The sequence below is a fragment of the Anser brachyrhynchus genome (genome assembly GCF_964034855.1).
Source record: "Anser brachyrhynchus genome assembly, chromosome: 10".
Classification (NCBI taxonomy): Eukaryota; Metazoa; Chordata; class Aves; order Anseriformes; family Anatidae; genus Anser; species Anser brachyrhynchus.
The window spans coordinates 10184431-10203881 of record NC_137705.1 but is presented as its reverse complement, the minus strand read 5'-3'; the positions used below and the strand labels follow the sequence as shown (position 1 = coordinate 10203881).

Below are 19451 nucleotides of genomic sequence, written 5' to 3'. Positions count from 1 at the left end.
CCAGCCCTGGGGGGGCGGCCTGGAGGGGGCTCTCAGGACAAATCCTTCCCGGAGAAGCAGGGACCTGTTTTCAAAATTCAAGCAATTCAGTCCCAGCTTGTATGCAAAGGTTTGGATTTGTGACACGCGCACACACCCCGCAGAAAGTAGCTCATGGAGTTGTTAGCGATATTTAAGGTGGTTAAAGGAAATCAGAACAAACAAAAGTAAACTGTTGGAAGAGGAGAAAAATAAAATAACATATATATATATATAGGTTCACTCACCAAAGTCTGACTGCAAGTCCTTTTTCAGCCCACAGAGCATGCCTGCTGTCGCCTAGGAAATCATCCAGCGCCCCGCAGCCGCCGCTCCCCGCCACCCCCCGGCCCGGGAACGAAAGGAATTAAAAGAAAGAAACCGTCCTGGCCGCTCCAGTTTGCAGGCACCCAAAGCCGCTGCGATCCTTTAGAAAGAAACGTCTTTAGCGGGGCTCCCCGGTCCTATCGATAGGAAGATGAAGGCGGTGGAGCTAGAAATCGCGGCTCGGAGCGACCGGCCGGCGGGGCTCCAGTTGGAGAGGAGGCGACTGAGAGGGACGGGGGCCGGCAAGGGGGCGGCAGGAGGGCGACCCCTCACGGCTCCCCAGGACCCTTCACGGCTCCTCACGGCTCCCCACGACCCCTCACGGCCGCTCACGGCCCCTCAAGGCCGGCGACCCCTCACGGTCCCTCACGGTCCCTCACGGCCCCTCACGCCCGGGGCGGGGACGGCCCCCGGCGGAGCTGCCGGCCCGCCTCTGTCCTTCATGGGGATTTCAGGCAGCGGGAGAAGAAGAGCACAAGGGGGAAATCAGACGAAATGCAGGCAGCTGGTGCTGGGGGGGGGGCAACGCTGGGAGCCCCCGGGCTGCGGCAGCGGGGCTGAGCGCAAGGAGAGGCTGCGGCTGCCGCGCTGCCTGACACACTTTCCCCCACCCCCTCTCGGCAAGCGCTGGCAGAGCCTCCAGCACCTCTCAAGGCAATGTCAGGCTGCTGTCGGTGCCTGAGCTGCCTCCCCAAGCTGCAGCCTTGTGGCCTGCCTACAGCGGTTTAACTCTTTCTTAGGAAGGGACGCCGGCCAAAGGCACCCAAGGCCGCTGCTGGGGCTGGGGTCCGGGTGGCAGTGTGGTGGGACACGGGCCTGGTGCACCGGGTGCAATGCTTCATGCTTCACCCCAAGCAGTTCTTCTCCACCTGGTCCTGCACCGAGGTGGAGATAGGGAGCTGGACCAGAGAGAAATTGCTGCAATAAGCTAGTGCCTGCTGCTTTTGCTGCTGAAATTAAAAGTGAGGCAGGGTGACCTGTGCTGACCTGCAGGCCCTGTTCAGGCGTGCTGTGAGATACAACGCCCTGTGTACCGACCAGCCCACGCCTCATGTCCCAAAGGCAGCTTTCACCGTAGTTGCTGGATCCCCTTGGGAACAAGTATCATTTACGGTGGCAGGATTATATCCACAAATGGTGAAAAGGGAGCAAAGCTTGGGCTTTGTGAAGAGCCCATGCAAAGCTCAGCATGGGCTGAGGCACGGTGGCACAAAAGCTATCTACGGTTTCGTAGGAGGGTCCGATTGTGTTTGGGACTGCTAAGATGTTTGGTTAAAGTTGTCAAAGAGCTTACAAGTTTTGAGGGAAGCTCACGGACAGGCAGCATGGTGAAGTCTTGTTTCCTTAGGAAACAAAATCGGGATAACTCAACAGGACCTGAACACATCCAGCAGAAAGTTTTGCAGACCTGGGAACCCTAACTAACTCTGGAAGGCCCACGTGGAGGAGGGGAACTGGGTGCCAGCCTAACACCAGAGTTGTTGCTTGGATTGAAATGCAGCAACATTTTTATTTTGGACCAAACTCAGCTGTTTCATGCACAGACAACTTATACAAAAGCAATAAAATTACTAAGTAAGAAAAACCTACTTACAAAAGAGATATTTTGGTCCATAATTTGTTTTTAAGAAGTTGTTCAGTCTGACAATAGACTTAATTAGTAATTGAGCTGAAATTTGTAATTAGAAATCTTTTCACACAGCTATTAATGCTTTTGCTGCAAAGAAATCTCATCTTAAAGGAAAAAAAGAATCTCCAGTTGCACCACAAATACAAGAAGCTGCTGCTAATTTGGGAGCTGCACATTGCTTGGCATGCTATGAAATGGATGTCTCCAATAGGATGTTTTAAAGAAAAGCTAAAAACAACCATTTATGTTCATGCCACCAAAAAGACCTTCCCAGAATATGTGCTGCATTGAGAAAGGGCACGAGAGGACAGGGCTACTACACAGTTGAAGCTGCTTGGTTTCGTGGGTGAGAACTGGACGGAGCTGCCCCACTCCTCTGCTGCCAGGGGAGGATGAAGAAGCATTTTGGCACTTCAGACCCAGAACTGCTTGTGGCATTTGCTGAGCTGGCTGGCAAGAGCACAGCCTGCCAGAGGCCTGGAGAGGAGAGGATAAAGATGTTTTACTCTATGGTTTCTGGCCAAAACCCATCAACATGATGCTTGCTTCATGTTTCAGGTGGCAGTATATTAAAACCAGTTGAAGTGAATAGCTTGAGTCTCTCATGGGAGGGAAAAGAGCACACCGTACAGACTGACAAAATTAGGCAGCCAGAAAAGACACATTATAACATCAAAATATATAGGTGTCATAAAAGAGTGTGAGGCATCAACCTAAATCATGGCTTGACAAACTTGAGTAACCATAAGTAGAGCTTTGACTTTTCATGAACAGTCTGTACATTCTCCTCTACCTCTTGTGTGCCCTGAACTAGCAGCTACCTAAAAATGCTCTTGCAATATCATCTACTAAACAAGACTCACCTAAAAATGATGGTTATTTACCCACACACTGTGCCCACTGGAAATAGTGGATTTGGGGGGGGTAGAGGGCTGTTAAAATAATAATAATTAAAAACACACACACAAAACTTTCTACAGGGGGAAAAACAAACTCAGTTCTGTTTTCTTGGCATCTCCTGCTCTCCTACAAGCTGCCCAGGAGTAAAGAGGACACAGGGAATGCTTTCTCAGGCTCCTCTCCAGTATAAAAAGTGGAACTGGAGCAAAGAATGGGTTGCAGACAGTTCACGGCTGGAACAGCTTCCAGGTGGTCCCTACTGGAAATGTCCATCTGCACAGGCTCTTGAGGGGAACCTGCAACTAAAGAAGCAGTATCAGCCAATAACCCATCAGCCTACAGAAGAGGGCAATTATTCTTAGTAACGGGCTGACCTTTGAGCAAAATGCATTTGTTCTAAGGAAGGAATAGCTACCTTTCCGCATTACACACACGTACCAGCACCTGGTTTATTGTTTCTTGTACCTGACACATAGTGCACTGCTCTTGGACTTAATATCCTTCCCCAGCGCAAACTTTCAAATCCTCGCAAAACCTCAGTGCGAGTGAAGCTGCAAATCTCACATGGTCTAAATTGGTTGGGATGACATTTGCAAAACACGTTTTTATGCAAACAAGACAGAGAGGACAGCAGAGGAAAGATCACAGGCTATTCAGAATATTAATTATTTAGTCTGCTGCTCAATGGATATTTGTTCCTGCGACTTAAACCATTACTTATTTAATCACTTCCAAAAGCATCTTTGTCAGAAGTCACAGGACTGTGGAACACTACAGCAAGATCCCGAAATGGATCATTTAGCACTGAACATGCTCTGAGCCCAGGAGAACACGGAGAGGATCTTATATCACACCACATTAGGAATTCTCAGGAGACTCTCTGAAGACAGCTGAATGAACATAATGAACAGTCAGCCACAGAAAAACGAGGAGGAAAAACACCCAACCACGCGCACTTACGGCACACAGAGAAATGCCGAAGTTCTAACCACATGTAAAAATCACATTAATAGCAACAGAAATTGCTTTGGGTTAGGGAAGGTTCAGAAAAGACTGACGCAGAGGCTTTCTATTTCTTGTAAATTCAGATCTTAAATTGAGATTTTTGCATTGCCACCTCCTTCTCCCCAGCTACTTCTTCCATTTAGGAATATATCTCTGCACATCAGGGGGCTGCCTGGGGCTGCACACCCCCCTGCCTGCTCATCTCCCCCTCAAGGCTTTTTTCTGGCACAGCAGACCCAGTGCTCCCAGGTGGCTTTCCAGGAAAGCTGGTTTTTACTGGGAACTCCAACCCAGCTCTGCACAAAACCAGGAGGTCTGGGGAGCCTACACCCCTCCTTGACTGAATTGGAGTTACAGCTGATGTGGAAAAGGAGGAGGAGGAGGGACAAAAGGAAAGCTCTTTACTCTCTTGGTGGAAGAGGTTTCACAGATGATTACCCAACTATCCACCAGCCCCACGCTTGCTCCATATCATCCTCTCCAATTTTCCTTAGCTATGCTAGACAACTGCCTGCCAGCCTGAGGCTTGCAGCAGGGCTTTGGTCTAAGCAGATGCTTTGTTTTTAGCACACAGACCCAAAATGCAACACACTTATTTACATATTTTTATGGGAAGGGGAGAATGGAGTTAAAAAAAAAATCTTTAAAGAAATCTCCTATTTAAACCATTTAATAATGAAACCAGAGGAAGAACCCTTTGATTATTCTTTCCTTGAGGTGCAAATTCCACCAGCCAGTCCTAAACATTAACTTATTATAGGTAATGAACACCGCAAGATAAATATACCCATCCGATAGGCAATTAGAGCTCTCGCTGCATGTACACACAGAGCACCAAGACGGAGAACGTTGCTAAAGGTACTTCCAAGGCCCTCATCCATCCCGTCCACCTCTAGAGCGCACTAAAACCATCACCACACATTTTTCTGCTTAACCATTTCAGGAGACATCTGCATCTGTCATTGCCCGGCTGCACTGAGGGGCATTGGGGGAGAAGCTGGTGGTGAGTGCAGGATGCCTCCCGGAGCTCTGTAATGGGAAGAAGGAAGTGCTGCAGTGACCTTTCCAATTGACACTGTCAGTTTGGTGTTCCCCAATTACGCATCTTGCCTGTGCACCAGCATCTGTAACCGGACTGAAATGTGTGTTAAAGCAGCAAGCTTCTAGGTCAGGAAGTTCCAAAACGTAATTACTGGGTTTTCCAGTCTTAAAAACTGAAACTCTTCCCAATGACCAATGTCCCCAGGCAACCTCAGCAGATTTCCCTCCCGCCTAAGAGAGCAGGGGAATATTTCCTTCCATACTCCATGTAGATGCAAGCCGAGGCACTTGAATTTTTACTTGGTAAAATTACAAAGTGTTTTCTTAGGGGAAAACATCCCAGTCCTCAGTGAGTCTGTGCCTAGGACGACACTGATCATCTACCTCCGAATCAGTCTGTTCTTCTCCATTCAACCCCCAACATAAAGTATAACCTGCAATGGCTCAGCCCTTTCCTCTTGCAAGTATCTACAAGAAAACCGACTTACCTAAAAGATTTTTAGCCTAAAAGGAGGAGAGAAAACGTCTTGAGTTAATGGGAGTCAAGAGCCCTTGCCAGAACCACACCCCCACCGAGGCATGGCCTCACACTACCCAAAGCATTTTCCAGCCTTGTGGGTTTAACCTTAACGGCTAAGCCCTCTCCTCTGGGCAATTCCTCCTTACCCCCTCCTTTAGCTAACACTTCAGTCGGCGAGCTGAAGTTGTACAAGCAGGTCCAAAACCCAGTAAAAGAAGCTCAGACTTGTAATGCTCAGGCTGGGTGGGGAGCAGGCAGTGCTCTGAGCTCTGGGGAGCGACCGCATTTATGGGTCCTTCACGTAAAGCCTTACTTCTTGTTAGGCAAAAGTGCTGTCCTCCTTCTTTCCCCCACTTCTTTCTCCTTTAGCACTGTATATATGCCATGCAATCTTTTTCTTACATCACCGAGCATTGGAGGAAATCCCACCATTTACCCCAACCTGTGGATTTCTGGATTTGGGTAATCAGAATAGGAACACTTCAGGGCTGGAGACTTCAGTGCTGCTAAGAGAAACAGTGGAAGACAAATAGGCTGCAGCAAAGTGCAAGATCCCCTATTCCTCAGCCAGCCCTAATGATGCCAAAGAGCTCGTTCAGGGACCTTGTTAGCAGAGGTCAGCCCAACAAAGGTGAATCTCAGCTTTCTGACATTTTTTAAGCCAAATGGAGATCAGCTGGAGAACACACAGCGGTAAGCAATGCAGCAGGAGGGTAACGATCCATCGGCAGTCACTGGCAAGGTGGGATTTTATGACCTGGCAGGGCTGCGGTGCTCCAAAAGCAGCACCACTCTGGAAGCTGCACGCACAGCATCTGGAAGTGGGTCTATCACTTTCCCCCAGCCAGAGTATCTCTCTCCACCTCTGTGGCTGTCCTGGACAGAAAAAGCACTTTTGCTGTGCAAAACACACACGTCCATATAGGAATGGTCCTAATTAGCTTTACTTTTCTTGTGCTTTTTTTTTTTCCTTCCAAATCTTTCATAGCAATGTAGCTAGCAAATATAAAACAGCCTTGGGACACAAGTCAAATCCCTTGAGCACACACTGAGCCAGCTCAGCAGAGAACTGGGCGTGAATGGAGGAACCACACAGAAAGAAAGACCTAAAACACTGTCATGTTGCGGAAGGAAACCAAAATGCTTAGCAGCTCCCACCTTCTGGGCTAGTAGCGATCAGTGCTCCAGCATGATAGCAAGTTGTTTACAGCTACAAATCCAGAGGGAAAATAAGTGTCAAAGTTCTTCAGTCATGGGACTGGTTCTCAATTTTAAGGCCATCAAATCATTCCAATTTACGGTGAGTGCACAGTAGCTGCACTTGGCATCTCAGTATTAGCACCAGCGCTCACCTGGCAGGGCCTGTTCACGACCGCTTCTCTTAGGCAGAAATGCCGCTTCTTTTTCATATTTGGGTAATATTGCCAAAAACGAGAATAACAGCAGGCCTGTATTAGCAGCAGCCAACATCCACCTTCCTTCCTCAGCCCAGTCGGGCAGTTTAGATTAAAAAAACTCGATCACACAGACAATAATCATTAGAAGGAGAGGGGAAACATATCCCACTGTGGACTTCTGTTCTCCCCTGTCCTCACTCCTCCCCAAAACCAGGATGCCAAGTCTTCTGTCCTTCCAGTAGCAGTAATATGGGCCCTGGCACATCTCACCCCAAAGAGGTGCAGCACTATAGCTTAGTGCGGCCTGAAGGACAGGTCTTAACATTTAGTCACATCCAGCTCCACTCCTCTCTTGAGGGAAGGAAAACTTCTGCATCTTCCCTTAAGAGATTTATCTTGGCATCCGTGTTTTCAGACAACACTGCCAACGCAGATGGAAAAATAAGCAAGTGGGTCATCAGTCTTCGCAGTTGTCACCCGGTTTCTTTTCAATGAGTAGCAGTGTAACAATGCATTAACAATAAATGAAATGCCGTGTTAACACTAATTTGCATAGTACGGAGCCACAGTATTTTGCTTCCCCTATTCTCCTTCCAAACTCTCCTGACCTGCATATGAATCAAGATGAAATTTAATTGCTGGGGCATTCAGCAGAATCACTGAATTCCTGCTTAATGAGGCTTCATTTGTACTCTGTAGCATCAGATACCTTCTCTCCAAGGTGCTGTGTTAACTAGTTCAGATGTAAAATATTTTTCAAGACACATTTTCATATTCATTTTGACAGTCAAAGAAACAGCAGGAAAAGCATCAACTGCAAAAAGACGATGTTAGTATCAGTAGCAAGATAAGGCTAGCAAGATCCCAAGAGCACCAGGCCATATTCCTTACACACACACACACAGAAAAACTACTAATGGCTTTTATATCTGCTGCCATGCACCACCTCACAGTATCTACGCTGAGCAACTCTTCTAGAAAAGACAAGGCAAATCTAGGTGGGACGTGGCCAAGGTCTGCCTGGGAGCCAGCCAACAACCAGGAACAATACCAACCATTTTGGTGACTCACAAAAAGCGCAGCCCACATCACACCCAGAAGCCAGAGCCTCCGGGTGGCTCTGCGTTCAGACAGCTCATTGAGCTTACCTCATTCAAAAGTCCTTGGCCATGGTCAGAGGGCTCATTTCCTCGTCAGGTGCCTCAGCCTACGTAGCTGAACAGTCGCTTGAAAAAACAGCTTTCTTCTCTTTTTTTTTTTGCTTGTGTGTAGCACAGACACCAGCAGCAGCGCAGGCAGGGCTGCCTTGCAGTTGCTCATAGGGGCCAAAGCTTCGAGCCCCTTGAATTGCAGCCAACCACATTTCCTTGCAGTAGGATGGGAAGCAGAACTGTGCACACAGTGCGACCAGGGTACCCGGCGTACTGCAGGCACCCGAGCTGGCCCCGCACGGGGTGTGCAGCACAGCCCAGGCTGAGCCATGCTTAGTGCTGTGCTCCTGCGTTAGCTGCAAACACGGGGAGAGCAATGACTGTGAGCAGAGATGACCCAAAAGGCCCTGCAGTGATGTGCAGCATCCCGACGCGGGGTGAAAGCAGGCCAGGTTCCCTTGGGGCCGCAGGAAGGCTCCCGGCTCCAGCCAGGTGCCCCAGCAGCGATGCGGCTTGCAGCAGACGCCTTTGGACAGAGTCGATGAGCGGCATGTTTTGGGGCGAGGCACATCCATCTGCTGGTTTGGCTCCAGCACCAGCTTGTGAAGTTTTACCTCCCAAGCTGGGACAAAGCGAAGCCACACACAGCTGCAGGTAACCCCCAAGTGCTGGGACCAGTTATATATAATGAGGTATTTTGGCTTTGGAGCACGTGGAGCTCCCTGAGGGACTGCAAATTGTTTATTATTGCAGGCCTGCGAGATGGGATCGGCCTCCCTTCTCCCACCCAGACTCCACAGGAACAGTTACAGCACGTTGGTAGCAGTAGGTAAAGGTTTATCCTTTTTCTTACGAGTTACAGAAACCTATAAAAGTACTGCTTACAGCTCACCATCAGCATAGGTCCGAGCAACAACAGTGGATTTGTGCTGGTTGCAACAGGCAGAAGAGGGACCACAAAGTCAGTCTGCCATTTGCATCATAAGGGGAAAGACTGGGGAACAGGGTGCGGCGCAAGTCAGCCCTAATTATCCCAGAGTAGCTAATTATAAAGGATGTAAATTGACAGAAATAAAACCACATGGTCAATAATAGTATTTTTTAAAAGCTGGACATTTTAGCCCATTATCTTTCCAGCTGAAAAGCTTTAATTGAAAATGGCTAATCTTCCAGTGGGTTCAGGAAGGGTTTACAAGCTAATTGCTCTCTTTTCTTTAGGATTAACACTGTGTTCTGTGAATAGGGGTGGAGGGCAGCAGATGTGCAGCCTTTACTCCCTTTAATCCAAATGCCCCCAGTGCCACAGATGCTCCCAACGCTGCGCAGTGGCATAATGGAATCGCTTTCTCGCACATAAAGTGGTTGTTCTGAAATGAAATTACAGCCATCTATTAGGAAGGGAACAATAAATTTCCTCCACCACACATCCCCAGCGCGAAAGACAGAGCATTAGCCTATAAAATCCCTGATGGAAGTAAATCTTGCGGGAGAGAGAGCGGCTAACAGATGAATTTACCATTCTCCTTTCGTAACTGGTGGCTGGTGTCATTTGGACGTGGGCAGAAAAGACATTATATGGCAGAAATCGGCGCGTGCTTCCACAGACTTCTGGGTGGCCGGGGCCTGGCTGCTGCTCCCTAGGCATGGAGATTTACGTCAGCTGGGGGGGAGAACAACTGCCTTCCATTGAAGCTGAGGGAGAGAGAAATTACTTTTGTTTTGTTGACCACAATGGCAGCTACAACCTACTGCTCCCACAGGCTGCAGGCGAAGTTGCTTGGTGACCTGAACTCCCTGGGGTAGGTGGGATTTGAGTTACGTGAGAAAAAGGGATTGTGTGATCTCTGGGAGAAATGCACAGGAGGAAGGAGGGAGAAAACCCCTAACAGCGAAGGTAGAGTGACCCCTAATTCTCAGAAAGAGTAGGGAAGGAAAAATGGATTCAAAGACATCTGAAAATGAATTAAATCAGGTTGTGGCCATTCAGCTCCTGTTCATATAGGGCAAGGAGGACTGAGCTCTCCCTCGTGTGAAACCTGCACCCACCCTGCACAGAAAATGAGGCACACAGTGCCTCCCTGGAAGATCCCAACTCCCCGTCCAAAAGGGGTAACACCCCTGTCAGCAAAGCATTTTTCCTTTTCCCGTTATCAGATGGCAGGAGAGCCGCACCGTGCCTCCCAGCAGCGTGCCAGCCCGCCCCACCCCGACTGCGCCTCCGAAAAGCAACGGAGCACCTGGGGCCAAAAGCAACGGGGAGAAGGATGAAGCACCTGGTGTTTGAATTGGAAGGAAAGCAAAGCCGATGTCTTGCAACACGGAAGCTCAGCAGCACTGTCCAGAACCAGAGCAGCACCTTCCAGGAAGGCGCTACAGGAGGGACCCATCCCCACTGAGCCGAGTTGTCTCACAAACAGGAGAGCATCACCTGGGCTCCCTCTGGGATGGCCAGGAAAGACATCTCTCCCTAGAGAACAATTCATCTCAACTCCCTTGAATAAAGTTCCTAAGTTCAGCAATCTGTAAACTAGAGAGGAGATTCGTCTCTTGAGAGAACAGCAAATACAGCTCATTAATTGCTTCCCCCTGTTCCTCCTCCTCCTCCTAATACCTACAATTTCCTGCTGACTCACCATCAAAGGGAACACCCCAAAACCCAGCAAGAAAGCCCTGCAAACACCACCCATACAACAGCATATCAGTCAAACCCACGGCAGCAGAAGACACAAGAGCTGGCGGGACAGATACCAGACACGGAAACATCAAAAGCTCGACAGCTTTAAAAATGCAATGTATATACAGTTCTGCTGAATATACGCCTTTTCAAACCCTTAACAGTCACTAAGCTGCTGTCCTAAATCCAGTCTTTTATTAGCTGGAGAAATTGAATATTTAGTATTCAAACAAAGATGAACTGTTGCCAGTCAAAGCACGATACCGCATTCAGCAGTGATCTCTATCTGTCATGCAGAATATTTCTCAACCGCAGGAGGAAACCTCTCCAGCAAGCAGACGGCACACACGCAGATGATGGGCACATGACGGTATCAAAATCTAGATGGATGCTGAGATAGCAAAGGCCTGGGTTAGGAGGAGGTATTTGCAAAACTCCATTAACCCAGTGACCCAGTTTAAGCCAAAGATGCCTCCTCGTTTGTACCTTTTGATGACACACGAGAAGAGGCAGCAAGCGCGCGCTCCGCTACCTCGACCACTGTTTGCACGCTGAAACACAGCAGTCACCTGTGGCAGCAAGGCATAAAAGTTTGCTGTTTATTCATTACTGCCATAAGGTTCAGAGCAATTTTGAGAGCGGGGCTGTTCCCTCGATATGTTATTTCCCTGTGCTTTCCTGGACATTGTTTCTGCTGCTCGAGGGAACTGCTGCAGAAGTTCATGCTCCAGAGCTGCACCTCCTGCTCCAGCGGCGCGGTTCTGCGCCAGGGCCACTGGCAACAACGCCGAGAGCCCCCGCTGCAGCCCTTATTACTCTGCAGAGACAACACCAGAACCCAGGCCAGAATCAACACTCCATGAATTACTGCCAAGAGGCTACGTTTTGAAGCTGTACGCTTGGCAAAAAGGTTTGACTGCCCCCTTTTTTTTTTCTTTGAAAAAAAAAAAGGAGGCACAGAGAGAAAATTATTTTCTGAGAGCTTTCGGAAGAGCTCTGAAGATGTAGTTTTGCTATCTCCCACCTTATACTAGCTGACATCCCTGACACACAGTAATAACCAGACCCGCTGCAGAACAGGAACTAGCATTACAAGTTTAAAAGAGCTCCCTAGAAAGTTTTTTTGTAACTGAAATATTCTCTCCAATTACTTGCAAAATGGTAATTTAAGAATATTTATTCTCTAAAATATATTGCGCTGTAAAGCCCTTTTACTCAGCTATTAATTCGTTGCTAAGAAGCAGCGCAGGGCTTAATAGGACGTGGAGGTTTGGGTGAAAATTATGGGCTTGCTCTCTCCGTAGCTGTGAATTGATGCGTGTACATTGAAGGGCAGGGGGAGACAACAAGAAAGTAGGCTCGAGCGAAATGATCAGACAGAGCAGTAAGGCTTACAGGTGCTCTGAACCAACAAGAAGCCCCTGAGGTTGGTGAAGGGGACATTAATGCCTCCTTGGAAGATTTCAGGTGCACCCTGGCAGTAACCACACACCCCAGAGAGCATCATGTGGGAGGCAGGCAGCAGGCCGGGCATAACTGGATAACAATTACCTGGATTTTCTGTGATTTTCAGGGGTAATTAAGAATTGGACTCCTTTAGAAACAGCATTTGTCTGAAGCCCGCAGGCTTGTTTTTTTAGGCAGCGGTTGTGCCATTGCAAGGGATATTTGTGATCTGAATCACAGCCACGTTAAATACACTACTAAATACACAAAGCGTAACATAGCCTCCGTTATCCCTGGAACAACTCGTTCCGCATGTGAACTTCTTTGGCCAGGGGAAAAGGGGACTGAAGGAGGAGGAGGAGGGTGCAAGTGCTCTTCACAAGTCACTCCTGTTGCTGCCGCCCCAGCCCTCTCCCAAGGGCTCTCTCACCTCTCCCAGTGTTTCTGTGAAAGACCCCACACTGACAGAGGCCAAAATCCTCCCCTTGCTCCTGAGGCCTCTGACAACACAGGTATTTGGTGGGACCCCAAGGGCCGGGAAGGCTGGTGGGTGCCCAGGGGCCGGCCTGCTGCCCGTGGCCCCCGTGGCAGGACGGACAGATGGACGGACGGACGGTTTGGCCGGGATTCACCTCTCTGCAGAGGGCAACCCAAACACGCCAGCCGCCCTCGCTCCGTGGAGGAAGGCATTTGGCAGGATTTGACAGTTGAGTGAGAGAGCGTAATTCCACATGAAACAGGCCAGATTGGAGGATTTCTGCATAATTAGGAGCATAATGCTGTATAAGAGCCTCCTAAATACCCACAGTTAACAGAGGGCAGCGTGCTCAGAGGAAGCCCATCTCTCATCATAAGGGACTAAAGCTGGCACTAAGTGGATGCAGATCTTCATTTTCCTTAATACCCGAGCAGCCCAACGGCAGTGCTAGACACAAGTCCTTCCCAGGACGTGCCAAGCCCTCAGCAGATCTCCTCGACCAGATGCCCTGGCTCGGAGGCATCCAATGTTCCCAGAGCAGCACCGCAGCTGTGCACGGACCCAGGCTCCGGGCAAGTTTCTATAGAAACAGGATGCAGATATAATTTAGGTGTTTACATGGCACAGCTGACTTCCTCAGCCACGCTTAAGCCACTGAGGCCGAGGAAAAGAGCCTGTAAAAATAAGGTGGGATTTCCTGCTGCTCGTCCTTGCTCCTCTACAAGGAGAAAACAATCCCCTTCCCTAGCAGGAACCCCAGGACAGGGGTCTAGCAGAAACCCCTAGCAGAAACCCCAGGGCCTGTGACTTTCCCAAGCCCTTCCCTCCACTAAGACAATATTGCCACCCATTCACTGTCACGGCTTCCCTCAGCACCCCTTCGCCTTCCTGAAAAAAAGAAAAAAAAAGGATTCCCTAAGGGCTAAACTTTGGCTTTTTGCAGATGAGGAGTTTCACGTTGTCTGGTTTTGAAGCAGCAAAAGTTTCAAAGCCAGTTGCAGATGACAGCTCCTAAGGGACAGTGCCACCAAACTTCCCTGCCCCCTCCCTGGAAACGCTCGCTGGAAGGCAGCTGAAACTTTAAACGGAACAAAACAAAAAATGTTGAAAGGGATGGGCAAGGAAGGGAAAGCATAGGGATCGAGGAGACAGCAGATTAATAGCCTGGCATTTATGGCAGTTTAATAATAGAGCTGTCACAATAGGAGAGATTTACTAATTGCAGAGTCATTTGCTATGGATTCCCATCAAGCTGCCATTTAAATCGCTGTGTGGTTTTAAGATGCCTTTCGAAACAGGGGGAGTGGGGAGAAGAGACGACGCCCACAGTACTTATGCAGCTAAATTTAGGAAAGTATTGTGCTCTCGTGCAGATGAACGAGCAGACGAGGACAGCAAGGAGGGAGCCAGAGTTACCGCGAGCCCAGAGGAGCCGGAGGCAGGTGCGGGCCTGTGCCTGAGCCGCCCCACACAGCGAGTGGGGCTCACGTCTGGAAACACGGCTCTGACCTCGAGCCAGGCCCTGGAAGCAGTGCACATTCAACCAGTGACCTGCTGGTACCTCCAGTCCCTCCCCAGGCTATAGCTCCGGTGTGTCTTCTTGCAGAATCAGTCGGCACCAGCTTTAGGAGCAAAGAGTCACGTTAAAACACTAATCTGAGAGTCCCGATCTCTGGGGGTTGTCAGCAGGGAGAGCTGAGCGGGTCCTTCTTCTAGCTGAGTTCAAAGTGAGCTGGAAGCTTGTCATTCGTATTTTCTCAGCACGCGAACCACGCATTATGCAGCGCCTCAACCCGGCTTTGCTGCAGGAGCCTGGTGAGGGCACGAGGCAGGGTAGCCTCAACACACCAAGGTACAAAACTTCTGCAGGCACTTCTTCTGCACCGAGGTGCTGCGAGGGCTGCAGGGCACCCACGGGGAGCACGCAGGAGGCAGGGGAGATGTGCCACCTGGAGCCAGCCCAGCGCTGCCACCCCACCTAGCCAGCAGCCCCAGGGGAGGCCGTGCCTTCTGCTTCATGCACGTTCTTACGGCTCAGCTGAGACGCTGGTGAAAAGGCCGTTTTAATCCTCTTTTTCATTAGGGAACAGGGAAGTTAGGTCAGGGCTTTGCCTTTGCAGATGATCAACAATTAGCAGCCTACACGAGCGCACAGTTGGGGCTTTCTAGGCATTGCAATTCCGCTGTCATTTAATAACCAGCAGTGACTCAGAGGCTGCTCGCCTCCCACATGCTGTGGCCCAGAACTCTGGATCTTTTTCATCCCTTTTCAATCCAGTGGTACAGAAGATAAGAATCTATTAAACGAGGCTGCTTTAGCAGTGCATCTGCAGCCAATCTGACACACCAAGAGCATGATTTGATCAGGTATTATGTTTGCGGCTGTTCCCAAGGCTGTTGTTCAAATGCATTTGCAAAGAGGATGCTGTATGTGGGACGCTTCCCATATCAGCGCTGAGGACAGGAGACAACACCAGGTCCCATCCAGCCTCAGCACCTTACTCTTGCTACAGCTGCTTTTAAGTGGTTTTGGTCTACCAGGAACACGTTTGGATATAGACGAGATGTGTTACGTGGCATTTTCTTCTCAGAGGCACAATCAATCCCCGCTTTTAGTGGGGCAAGATAGCTGAAGCATAAGTGATTGCATTTTAGGGGATGTTCTACCACAAGCATGCTTAAATAGGATTCAGGTGTAACGAACACACACTACAAGATGAGTCTTCACTGAGGCAAATGTTGTGCTAGGGACAAGTTCAGGTCTAAGCAACTTCAGAAGAATGACTTTGCGTCTTAGACGAGGCTCCTCAGTCATGTTAAGCCAAGCCAAGCCTGCCAATATATATGTTCCCTATTCATTCCCATCAAGATGAAGGTAATGTTTACCCCCAGCTCCCTTGATAACCAAATACCTCCCAAGTGTCTATTTCTCTTGGCAAGACACAGAGGGAAAAGGATTCCCTGGTCACCTCATGCATGGTACCTTGGGAAATCTCTCTTCAGAGACCACCAGAAGAAGTGAGCACCATTTGTTGTTGCTTCTGCACAGCATCCTGAGGAGCTACCCCAGTGCCCAGGGCTTGGGATCCTTCTCATACTGCTCCGGCTTGGAGTCCACAGCCAGTGTCCCCACCACCAGTCCCTCCTGCATTGCCAAAAGCCCCGCTGCCACCCACCAGTGATGGAGGAGACTGCCTGCTTGTTTCAGCAAGCACACACCGTCACCCCTGGCCCTGGCTGGCACTGCTGGGAGCTGGCTCTGCTCCAGGAGCTATTGAGGCAGGTCTGCATGCCTGTGCTGGCACGTCCTACCCTGAGCACCGTCTTTGTGTGCTACCAGACACCACCTCTGCACGGATTACAAAGCCCAAGGAGTTAGTCACCCTGTCAGCAAACCCAAAAACAAACACAACTAACCAGAAATAAGCTTTTTTTTGCCTGGGAAAATGCTGGGCTGAGGTAGGGCCGGAAGAGGATTAAAGCAGCGCTCGAATTAAACAAGTGAGAGGGTGACGGTGACTTAGGGGAAACCCGTTTCAAAGCAACTCCTAAGACTGATAGGAGAGGTATGGGGGAAATACAAAGGCTGACAAGAAAGATATAGAAAATGGCTGCACCCAGAGACGCACAGTCTGGGAGGCTCTGGCAGTTTACTTTTATTCTATTGTTTGGTTTTGGCCTGGATTCTCTCCCCTGACCCCTTTGTCTTACCCTCCTTGGATACAGAAGAAGCCTGTCCTGCCTGTGCCCCGTGCTGGTGGCCTTGGCTCCTCTGCCTGCTGCCCTTCACCATGCAGGGGATGGCTCTGTCTGCCCTTGAAGGCAAAGCAGAAATAGCCTCAGGCTATTTCAGATTTTTTATTTCAAATTATTTCATCACTCTGAAGAACTGACTTCAACACCTAGGCCATGTTTGCAGCTTGGGTACCCAGCTCTGGGTTCGTCTCCAGCCCAGGAGTTGAGCAGCCATGTCTCGGGGACCTCGGTGCCTCACATGTGGCCACCCACATGTATAAGCAGGTCTTGATCTGCTGGAATTAGAGCAGGAGTCTGTGCCGTGCCAGGACACTCTGCAGGGAGCCAGAGCACCTCAGAGAGAGGCAAGAAGCCCATCACTCAGCAAGGAGTACTTGCAAAAAGCACCTGCACTGTGTTACGCTTCAGCATCCAGACAGGTTCCCAGAGGCAGTGGCTGAACTCACCCAGGTAACTGCTTTCCCCTGGAATTGAAAGAGATGATACAAGACTGTCTGCTCCCATCATCTAAACCTAACGTTTGTTTAAAAGCCTCAAACCCTATTTCTGCATTACCTGGAAGCACCAGGAGCAACCATCAGCAGAAGACCAGGAGGCAGTCTGCCACCATGATCCCTCTAGCTCCTTCCATGCAATTCGACGATGGATACTTACAAAACATGCCAGTACCAGCAGCCTGCTGAGCATCTGCTAGGAAGACGTGTTCATTAGCAGTGACATCTCCACTATTTTAAATCCAAACAGGACCTGTGATCTGCATTTATGCCATTTACAATGTTTAGAGCAGACACTGCTTGAGAAGCCTACCCCCATGCATCGTTATCAGCACTGCTCGAGCCACCGTTCAGCTGCTAATTAGAACTGAAAGCACCAATTGATTGCTAACATCAATATTAACACGAAGCCTTTATTAATGCCACGGTGAGATGCCCACAAGTGCAGCACGGGTGCAGCCGACCTTTCAAAGCAACTGGAGAAGGGTCCCAAGCCACGTTCTGGCCTTATTTATCTATTCCCCCAGGTAACAGTGGTGCTGAAGGCCAGGCTGAGGGCTGGAAGCAGCCCGGGCACTGCCACATCTCGGACTGCCCCCAGCACCAGGGGACAGGACGGCTCCTGCTGCCCCTCGGTGGTCTATGGGCTGGAGGAGCTCAGGAGCCATGAGCCAGCTCTGCTGTCTTACAGCCTGGCTTCAGACCTCTCCCCGCTCCATATCCATCAGAAAGGCACGGGGCTTTTCTCCCAAGTGGCCCCAGCCTTTAGCAGATGTGATAAGCACCATTTATTTATTGAGCCCTCACTTCATCACCTATAAAATCCCATTTTCCCTTCCCACAAGGGAGCAGCAGTTGTTTCGGAGGCTGCCAGACCAGGACCTTAATGCACGGCAATTCTCCCAAGGCAGCAGGGCACAGAGCTCTGCTCTCCTGCAAGCTGGGCTTTGCCTGCAGCGCGTGGAGCTCCACCAGGGAGCAGCATGTACTTGCGATTGAGGGCTCTACAGCTCCTTTTAAAATGGCTAACGCAGGGCTGGGGGAGGAGAAGAGGGATGGAGAGGGATGCGGGTTAATATTTTCCTTCTCCCACACACACGGGGTCACAGCATCACCCTGCGAGACAGAGGGCGCTGCTGCAGCGCCCAGCAGATTGCTTCTCGTCCCTACGGGCTGACCTACAGAGCACATAGCCGCCCGGCAATTAGAAACACAGACAGGAAGCCCAGGGAGAATCAGGCTTCTGAGATGACTTCAGCCTGGTTGCACCGAGCTCTCCAAGAGTCCCAAGGCAGTTATTTAAGCCAGGAGGGCCTGGCTTGCCCATCACAATAATTGGTTCCTATTCCCAATGGGTCCAACACAAGCACAGGACAGCCCTTATCTTCCTTCTCAGCCTTCTGACAGGGACGGACATCCTGGTTTGACATTTGTCCTTGCTGCTCCCCTCGTGCAAAGTCAGAGAGTCACAAAATTCATATCCTAACTTAAGTCTTATAAAGCCTAAATCAAGAAAAAAATGCTATACGTCAGCCCCTGAAGCCAGGCCTTTTGGAAGACACAGAGCAGCCTGGAAAGGGATGGGGAAAGGGCTAAGACAGTTTGCACGAGAGCTTCCTGCGCCATGTTATTGGTGATGTTGGGATTAGGATTACACTGCAATACTTGCAGCTGAGCCTCACACCCAGGCCTGCCTGGCCAAACGCCCACTATCTATCTCTATGCGTTCATTTTCTGGTGATGGACACACAAAATGCCCTCACGCAGTGGCAGCAGAAAAGCTTTACAGCTGGTTGGGACCGCAGCAGAAAGCATCATGGTGGGCTTGTGCACGTGGATGTGTGCATGTGCATGGTGCAGCGGGGGTAAGAGAACAACACCGTGCAAAGCCTATTTATCGTCAGGATAATGCTATCAAAGATATTTCGTTGTTATATGATGGGAAATGAAAAACGACCACTACCTTGTAAAGGCCCTTGTAGCTCCAGCTGAGCGTGGAAAGGAGAATACAGAAGAAAGCTGCAACATGCCTGTCCGTGAGCGTGGGGACAGCCCACGAAATCCCCACCACAGGCTGCACAGGTACAGGAATGTGGGAAAAACTGCTAACACATTTAAGCACTACTAAAATACACCCACATACATACACATCACTCTCAACAGAAGTTTGGCACATACCGTCTCCGTCACATTATGTCACCACCACATGTTACTATTTGGACAAAATGGTAAAGACTTGAGCGAGGGTTTTAAAGTTCTGCTGGGGATGAGGACAGTGGGGATGCCCTCACCAATGTCAAGAGGATAGAGAGAACAATATTTCTGACAAAAAAAAAAAAAAAAGGTCAGCACTCAGCCCTCACAACGTGGTATAGAAATTGTCAGGAAAAAAAAAAAAAAACACAACCACAAGGGCCATCACCTCTGCAGGGATGGTTTCTAGCTGGGATGTTTCCAGGGGCTAACCCATAGAAAAAGTGCTCTGACAGCTGCACAGTCCTACACTGTTCGGGCACGGCCCTGAGGGCTCACCACAGAGCTCAGGCATCTTCAGGCTGGTGTTCAGCTAAGAACAAAAGAGGAACTCCATGCAAAACACTTTTCCTCATCGCTG

The 19451-nt window shown here is 49.6% G+C and overlaps 1 protein-coding gene across 12 annotated transcripts in view; it reads right to left on the bottom strand.

Moving 5' to 3' along the window:
* GRIP2 (glutamate receptor interacting protein 2) overlaps window positions 1-19451 on the bottom strand; it is a 255299-nt gene that overhangs the window by 79519 nt on the left and 156329 nt on the right. Inside the window, exons 1-3 of one of the 12 annotated variants that reach the window (XM_080606890.1) lie at window positions 10263-11705; window positions 9506-9681; window positions 267-9356 (exon numbers count right to left, since the gene is read on the bottom strand). The exons of 9 other annotated variants lie outside the window; for them this stretch is intronic. In XM_080606890.1, coding sequence (XP_080463016.1) covers window positions 267-306 — 40 coding nt within the window. In that variant the 5' untranslated portion in view covers window positions 307-9356; window positions 9506-9681; window positions 10263-11705. Of the gene's footprint in view, window positions 1-266; window positions 9357-9505; window positions 9682-10262; window positions 11706-19451 lie in introns of those variants that run through there. 2 more of the 12 variants (XM_080606889.1, XM_080606893.1) reach the window with 2 other exon arrangements.